At 56.9% G+C, this 8,525-nt stretch overlaps 1 protein-coding gene across 2 annotated transcripts in view; it reads left to right on the top strand.

Annotated features, from left to right (window-relative positions):
* The window catches only part of CLUH (clustered mitochondria homolog), a 38,493-nt gene that overhangs the window by 5,111 nt on the left and 24,857 nt on the right, over positions 1–8,525 (top strand). Inside the window, exons 1-2 of one of the 2 annotated variants that reach the window (XM_027698694.1) lie at positions 5,364–6,114; positions 6,181–6,513. The exons of the other annotated variant lie outside the window; for it this stretch is intronic. Of the exons in view, the coding sequence (XP_027554495.1) occupies positions 5,562–6,114; positions 6,181–6,513 (886 nt within the window). The 5' untranslated portion in view covers positions 5,364–5,561. Of the gene's footprint in view, positions 1–5,363; positions 6,115–6,180; positions 6,514–8,525 lie in introns of those variants that run through there. 2 annotated transcript variants of the gene reach the window in all.

Raw genomic sequence — 8,525 nt, 5'->3', positions numbered from 1 at the left:
GGGGGCGGGCGGTGCCCCCGGCCCGGACGGGCCCGTCCCGGCGGAGCGGGAGCCCCGGGCCCGGTGAAGGTCACCTTCAAGGGGCCGCTCCACCGCGCGGCCGCGGGGGGGCCCGCCCGGGAGCGGCCCCGTTCCCCGGGCCGGGGGCTCCGCCGGGCGCTGCGGGCGCGGAGTTCGCTCCGGGCACCGCGTGGGGCTGCCCGCGCACCGACAGGGCTGTCCCGGAGGCGGTGGGCAGGAGAGAGCTGCGTCCTCCTGGAAGTTCGGGATGCGGGAGCCACTGGCACGTTAGGGAATGCTCAGAAGCGAGAATTTTTCTGGGAAGGGCAGAGGCTTGTTCGAGACGACAGCTGGAAATTGCAGATTTTAACTAGTTATTTGCTGGCCGTTCTTGATTTGTGTCGGAGCCTGAGTGGCTCAGGCCGGGGACGAGGTGCAGCCCCGTGTCCTGACTGTCCTCAGTGCCGGCTGCAGGGCTGGCACAGCCCCTGCTTCCCCCTGCCCTGGGTTTGCTCAGTTTGGTGTGTTGTATTTTCAAGAACTTACAGCCCTGAGCACTGATCTCAGGCTTGGCTTTTTTCTCTGATCTCTGAAGTACAAGCAGATGGCATACAAGCATGGCTCGTGGCTGGCCTTCGTCCTGAGGCACGTGAATCCCCTGAGTGACCTCCCTGCCGCCTCCTTTCCCTACTCCCCCCACAGTTTTATGGTGTGGAGGTGGATTTTTGAAGTTTGTCACCCAAAGCAAAGTTCACTGGCATTTGGTGGTGGAGCAAGTTGGATGCAGTTCAGGAGTGGGGAGCTCAGTGCTGGGAGCCTCCCCCTCTCCCCCACGTGCCAGATTTTGAAGCAGGCATCACGCCTGCAGTGCCAGCTACTGGGTTAAAAAGTTACGTGGTGTAATCCCTGCCTCCTCGGGTGCAATTGATTGCTGAGGGAGGACGGGAGGTGGAAAAATCTTCCAAGTGTTTCAGCACTGCACAGTTGCTCAGGCACCTCTTGGATCTGGGGAGGAGTAGGGGAAGGTCTTGTCAGGGAGTTGGGGCCTGTTTTGGGTTAAATTACCTTTCTTATAAGCTAGTGTGAGGTCAGAGGCAGTCGCTGTGTGCAGCGTTTCTTGGGTTATTTTTTGTGCCTATGGTTTTCACTGCCCTTAGAATAAGTCTCTCATGTGCAAGTTTGTCAGTGTTTCTGGCTACCATAAAATGCCTTTCAACCTTGCCTTGCCCAGCTGTGTTTTTTTCTAGCTCAGTCCCTCCATCTCTCAGCATCCCAGCCACCCGTGCCTTCACCCACCTCTTCTGTTAGAGCAGCAGAGAATGCAGGTGTTAATGGAAAACTGCTGTGGAAGCAAGTGTTGCTGTGCATTAGCAACAAGGTCAGAAGGCTGATTCTTAATCTTGGGATCTGCTATCGCTGTCTGTCACCCGACCTTGGAGGTTCACTGGTGTTTCAGAAAGGGCTGAATTGCTGGCACTCGGGGGTTTTTAATATGCAGCTCTAACAGACTTCGGGGGGAGAGTCAGAGAAAAGTTGTGCAAGAGAAATCTGATCACCACTACAAGGATAAGAAGAGGAGAGGAGCACAGTAACACAGCACCTGTGCGGCGAGGTGAGGGATGGGAACCCGAGGGGATCATGTTCGGGGCAGTTCTGCCGGTGGGATAAGAGCTGAGCTCCTGCTGGAAGGTTGCTCCTCTGCCCGAGCAGCCTTGCTTCTGGGTTTCCCAGCTGAAAAGTGGAAATAAGTAGGTCAGGAGCGTGCACTGAGATAAATCCACCTGCAGACACAGAACTGCCTCGTGCACAGTGAAGCCAGCGCCGTGTTGCAGAGTCCTGTGTTTGCCTTCATCGTCTGTACATGACTAAACTTGGCAGCACACCCCTCTCCTGGCACAGCTTCCCAGCACCCGCTCTGCTCTCCTGCATCGTGCTCCATTGGCTCTGCTGGAAAGTTGTTATTTCTAGAAGCTTTACAGGTCTCAAGTTCGTGCATTTTTTTATTTGCATTTGAGAAGCCAAGCCAGTCCATGGGGCAGTGCTGGGACAGCATGCCAGGGATGGAAACCAACCTGTGGCTCCTGCCATGGTGGCAGTGGCTGTCACTTTTGGCAGCAGGTCAGATTTTTGCCATAGTAGCAAGGCTGTCCCAGGGTCAGCCTCTGGTTCTCACCTCCTGCAAGCACCTGGTTGATGCAGCAGAGCTCACACATTCCCCTTTGCCCGTGGAGCTTTCTGTGGCATTCTGCCTCTCTGAGATTATTGAGTCCAGGACATTCTCCTGACAGTTTGGCATAGAGGCACTTACACAGGGGACAAACCTTCCCTCTTTGGGTGGGAAAGTAGATGTGTGCTGGCAGAAGTGCAGGCTCTTTTCTCCAGCTGAAGAGATCACTGGCTGGTCCCCAGGGCTGTGTGTGGGCCCGGGGCAGCCGCAGGTGGCCCAGTGGGAGGCTTGTGGCTCATGGCACAGCTGTGCCACAGGGCACAGGAGGGCAGTGGGAGCTGCCCAGGACAACAGCCCAGCTGTCAGATCTGCCCTGCAGTCCCTACCCAGAGCTCCCTGCCACCCCCTCTGTGGGTCCTGGGGGCTCTTGGCCACACTGAGGTTTGTATGTGACTCTCAGGACTGGCAGAGTTGACCCTTCCAGGCTCGTGCTGTGTGTAGTTTTATGCAGAGCCACTGTGGCTGTGGTGACAGGTGACAGGGCTGAAGCTGGAGTCCTCCCTGCAGCACTGTGGAGCTGGAGCTGTTGCCTCCCAGCACTGCTGCTTTTGTCTGCGGGCCTGATGCTCTGCTGGTCCCGCTGCTCTCAGAGACCAGCAGGTTAGTTCCATGCCTTGGGCTCTTGTTGTCCCAGTAGCTTCCTGAAACTAAGGCATGTGCCAGAGTTAAGCACAGAGACTTGAGGAATTATCGACTGTTTCTGTCTGAAATGCGATTCCTTCCTTCAGCTCTCTTGAAATTTGAGAAACGTGCTCTCCCTGACACAGTTGATGTTTTTGTTGGTGCTGATCTTTGCACTTTGCCTTAGTCCTACTCTTTGCTCCTGATTTCTGTGATGTTTGAATTGCACACTGTTGTTGCAGGGTCACCCAAAGAGCCAGTTTCAGGGCTAAGTTTCCGAAGTTTTGGCCAGATGGAAAGTTTACAAATGGGTTTGAATGTAGTTCCCAGATGTGGAGAGCACAGAGTGGGTAACTCAGAGTGCCAGATGCGAAGCACAGGCGCTTGTGAGTGCCTGAGCCAGCAGCTGTGGGATCCCACGGGTGTCCTGGGGCTGGACCCTGGGAGTGCCCCAGGCTGCAGCCCCACCGTGCTCTGCTCTCTGTGCCAGTCGGTCCTCAGGGTGTGAAGCTGCTGAGAAATAAATGGAGATCTTGTACCTCTGCCCACAGAAGGGCTAGAACCAATTTGAGTTTAATGATGGCAAAAGAGCAGCTCTAATGTTTTAGTGTGGGCTCTTATTAAAAGAAGTCCTTGTTGCAGCTAAAGTGCTGGAAGTTCCTGGGAAGCTGTGGTTTCCGCAGGGGAGGCAGATGGAGGCACCTCTGCATGTCTCCTGCCTCCCCTGATGGGATGTCCTGCAGTCACGTTTCCATTAGGGCCATCTCTGGAGCTAATGCCTGTTCATTTAGTCAATTTATTTGGATTCATTAAACTGTTTATTTAGTTTAATTACTTATTCAGCTAAAATTTAATTTGCATTTGCTGTACTGACACCAGCCTTCGTATGTTAAAGCTGACACATATCATGCTGCTCTTGAGCTTGCTTTGGCTGGAGTCAGAGAAATGCAGCTCCAGCTTCATGGGACCTGACCAGGTACTTCTCCAGGGGGGGAGATTTTTCTTCCCCAAGGTCTCTCGGTAAGGAATAAGAGTTGAAGCTGTCAGTGCATCTTAACTTCTTCAAAAATCATCAGAAAAACATGAGTTAGCAATACTGATGTGATCTGAAGGTTGGTGCTGGCTCACGAGGCTGAGGGGTTCCCAGTCTTGGGGCTCCAAGGCCCATCAGCTCCTGCACTGAAGGAGCAGCTGGGGAGGTCCTGAGGGCTCCTTGCTTGCTGCTTACAGGAGCTGAAACGAGTTGGGTTGGAGAGACTTCTGATTCCTCTTCCCTTTAAAAGGACAACAGAAGCTGGCTGGGTCTTTTGTGGAGAGCTGCTGGTGTGTTTTTCAGCCCCTTTCTCCTGGCTGGTGACACAGACACTCCAGGGGCTGCTCCTGGCCTTCCCAGGGCTGCTATTGCAGAGGGGATTGTCCTGCCTGTGTGTGTGTTGTGTTGGCCTTGAGCAGGGCCCACGTGACCTGTGTGCTCCTGGCTTTGCTCTGGTTCTGATGTTTTTGTGCTAGAGGTGTGGCATGTATTTTTTCTTCTGCTTGGTGCAGAGCTGTGTCCCTTCCTGTCCTGTGTAGCCACGTCCAGTGCTCGTGAAAGCTTTCCCAGGCAGCTCCAGGGCTGCTTGGTTTAGGCTGCAGCTCTTGCACGTCACATCACGTGTTTGAAAGATCTGGCTCTTGGCACGTGTGGCAGGAAACCTGGAGCACTGAAGGGACCCCATAGCTGAGCGTGGAGCAGCTGAGCGTGGAGCAGCGTGCCTGCCAGCCCAGGGTGTGTGCAGGGGGGCTGTGATGGCTCATGCTGCAGAGGGAGGGTGAGGAGCAGGCCTTTGCAGCGGGTGCTGGCCTGGTTGGCCACAGCCTCCCCAGGGCACCTGGTGCTTGGAGAGATCTCCAGCTCCATAATCCCTGCTTCAGTTCCTGTGATGGAGAGAGGAGAGGTGTTAGGGGGTTGCGTGTGTGGTTTTGTGGTTTGTTTGTGTGTGATATGGCAGAGCAGGGCGAGAGGAGAGAAAACTTGTCTGGAAACTACTGACTGGTTCAGTGCCTGGCTGCTTTGTGCTCGCCTGCTTAGTATGGATGGCTGTGCTGGGCCCGGGCGTGCCATAGTAACTGCCCTCGCCTTGTAATTCAATGCATCTCACTCTCAGGTTTGGCAGCTGGGCACCAGCACTCATCCCATGCTGCACTGCTGTGCACTCGAGATCGGGCTATTTATAACCTCTCCGGGCCGGGGTGATCGGGCCGGCATCCCCCGGGAGGGCCTGGAGAACCTGCCAGAGCCCAGCTGTGCCGCAGCTCCGCGGGGAGAGGAGAGGAACAGAAAGGAAAGGAGAGCTGGTGTCGTGGGAGCTGCTCCGGGGCCTGGCGGTGCCGTGGTGAGCGTGGCAGGCGGGGAGAGGGGCGAGGCTGTGCCCGTGCCAGTGCCAGTGCCCGTGGAGGAAGGTCGCTGGGCAGCACTTCGGGAGAACTGCTGTGAGTCCAACATCCAGCTCCGGCGAGCACGTGGGATCCTGTGCGGGGTTGGCTGCTGGTCCTCTGCATCCTGCTGCCCTGGGGCCAAGCAGGAATCCCCTTTGGAGAAGGCTGACTGCGTGAGAAGGCAGCGGAGGGCACGGGCTGCTCCTGGGTTGTGCCTTGTGGGGCCTTCAGCGTCCGTGTGAAACACAGCTGGCTGCTGTGAGCTGGTGCTGCATGAGCCACGCTGCCACTGATCATGGGGAACAGCCTCTTTGCAAACTGCTGCAGGCAAGTCACCGATCTCCTCTTCCAGCCACGCGGCTCTGACTCGCCAGACGAGAGGTCTCCCCTCTTGCCAAAGCCTCCCACGAGCTGTGCTGTCTGCCCAGAGATGCCAGAAGCTGCCCAGTGTGCTGGGCTATATCCAGACATCATCCCCAGCGAAGCGGTGACTGGAGACCTGCAGAAGGGCACTGAATACATCCGAGACCCATCCGAGAGCAAGGACGAAGAAGGAACGGTGACAGTTTGTGATCAGAGGGGTTTGAGGCCCGGTGTTGGCACTGCCACCCCGCCCCAGTGGGCAGAGGCATCCCCCGGGGTGTCTGTCCTTCCAGCCGACCTTGGGGCCGGGCTGCTCGATCATGCTCAGTCACTCCAGGCCTGCCAGAGCTGCCTGAAACTTGAGGACAGCGGCTCAGCCCACAGATCCTGCCGCCGGGAGGAGCACGTGGCAGCGGCTGAGGGGGGGGATGCAGGCCCTGGAGCTCATCCCGGCCAGAGCCACAGCGAGGGACGAGCAGCCGTGGGTTTGGACACAGCCGTGGGTTTGGACACAGCCGTGGGTTTGGACACAGCCGTGGGTTCGGACACAGCCCTGCGTTCAGACACAGCCGTGCTGGGTCTGGAGTCCCTGCTGGAGCACAGAGGTCCTGCTCCCTCCCGGGGCAGCCCTGGCACAGCGTCCTCTGCTCTGCCAGCAAGTGTGGGGAAAACCCCACGGGCCCAAAGTGCAGTTGTGCTGCCCGTACCCCCTGGCAAGGTGTCACCTAAGGCTTGGGACACAAGTGCTGGTTTTGTAGTGACAGAGCCCACTGCCTGCCCTGGTGGCAGGTCAGGCTGTGATCCTGACTCGCAGGGACAGGTCCTGCCCTCAAACCAGCAGCAGCAGAAGAAGAAGAGGAAGAAAAAGAAGCTCCCTGTCCCAGGTGCTCAGCTCTGTCCTGGGGGCTCTGTCGTGCTGTGTGGAGCCAAAACACTGTGTGCCCCTCATGGGGGTGGGTGGCTGCCTGTGCCTGTGAGATGGGGTGGCACAAACAAGAGGGGAGGGAAGCACAGGTGACATTTTAACTTCACAGCAGAAGGTGGAGGAGGAAGGTGGCGAGATATCCCACCTGGGTGTGCACCATGGAGGGACCTGTCTGTGCCTTGTCTGTGTGAGCAAAGCAAACATAGAAGCGTTTTGCCTATCTTTTTAATTCATAAGGCAAATCCCTCTTTTGTTTGTGCCTGCAAACGTGGTCCTTGTGAAGGATGGGAGTGGATCTCTCTGGCCCAGCCTGCAGCAGCACAGATGGGACCACAAGGGACCAGCACTGGGGGACTTTGGCTCCCCTGAGCTGCACGTGGGTGGAGGAGTGGCCTGACCTGCAGGGATGGAGGGGATGTTCCTTCTCCTCCTTCACCTGTTCATCATCCCAGTGCTGTGGGGACAGCAGGCCCCAGCCAGTTGTTGCAGCGTGGGAGGGGAGCAGCCACCCACTTGGCCACATCTGGCTTTCCTCCTTTCCCACTTTTCCACAAACTGGCACAGCGCCGTTGGAGTCCACACCAGTTGCTCCAGTGTGGCACCAAGTGGTAACTCAGAGAGGCTTTTGTCCTTGCCAGGCCTTCTAGGATATGAGAAACAGATTATTTTTTAAGTCTCAAGGTCAAATTTCGCCTGTCACTTTATGTTTTGTTCAAGCCCTGCGCAGTGACTGAATTTTGGTCTCAAATGCTGTCTTGTGGTGTGACTGACCTGAGCTGGTGGCTTAGTTTGTGGTTTGGCTTTCCCTGTGCCCACTGGCATGCCGGTGGCAGGTGTTGAGGCTGCAGCTTCTTGGGAAACTGCAGGAGCTGTGTCACATTGCTTGGAATTTGAAATACCTTTGAGGAGGGGAAGGCAGAATTTGGCCCCTCAGAATGGCACTGGAGCTGGTAAGAAATGCATTCCAGAACTCAGTGCTGGAAGAGGTAGGGGTTTGATTTACAGGTTTGTGCCTCTGACAATGTCTGTGGTTACTAAATGTAGGGAAGGAAACTCCTCACGGGCAGAGCAGTCCGTGCAGACCAGGCTGGCTCACACAAGTGTAACGTCGCTGACTTTTTGATCTGATAATCTTAGAAAAGGATTAGTGACCACCTTTGGTTTAGAAGATTTGCTTGAACAATAATTAGTTATTAACTAACGCTTCCCAGGATCTGTGCTGTCAATGGCTGTGTGCAGCCAGCAATATTCAGGCTCAGGTGTGCACCTTCCATCAGGCCAGGATCCTCCTGCTCGGGTTTGCCATCGCTGCAGCCTGGCTGTGAACAGGATTAGAGCAGGGCCTGTCACCTTGGCGTGTGAACTCCTTGTCCAGGTGCAGAGATGAAACCTAATCCTCAGTCTGATCCTGTCTGCCAGGCGTGACCGCAGACGGGTGAGCGCGGGGCGATTCCCCGCCGAGGTGGTGCCTCCTGCCCGCTGTCCTGGCTCCTGTCCTGCTGTCCCGGCCCCTGCCCCCTGTCCTGCTGTCCCGGCCCCTGCCCCCTGTCCTGCTGTCCTGGCCCCTGCCCGCTGTCCTGCTGTCCCGGCCCCTGCCCCTTGTCCTGCTGTCCCGGCCCCTGCCCGCTGTCCTGCTGTCCCGGCCCCTGCCCCTTGTCCTGCTGTCCCGGCCCCTGCCCGCTGTCCTGCTGTCCCGGCCCCTGCCCCCTCTCCTGCTGTCCTGGCGCTCCGTGTGTGTGAGGTTTGTTGGTTGTTTGCAGCCATGAGACCATCGTGTCACTGCTGCCAGCGCAGCCAGAGCTCAGCAGCCTCCACCGCGCCCATGGGTACAAACTGTGGGCTGAGAGGAGGAGGAGGAGGAGGGTCCTTGCTGGGACACTGGCACATCCCTTGGAATGACAGGGGATATCAGAGGTCATAGCCTTCAGTCAGGAGCACAGACCTGTGTCTCGAGGCCAGTGTGATCTGGAG

This window comes from Neopelma chrysocephalum, unplaced genomic scaffold (assembly GCF_003984885.1).
Source record: "Neopelma chrysocephalum unplaced genomic scaffold, ASM398488v2 Primary Assembly neopelma1_132, whole genome shotgun sequence".
NCBI lineage: Eukaryota > Metazoa > Chordata > Aves > Passeriformes > Pipridae > Neopelma > Neopelma chrysocephalum.
This window is presented reverse-complemented; position numbering and strand designations above follow the sequence as displayed.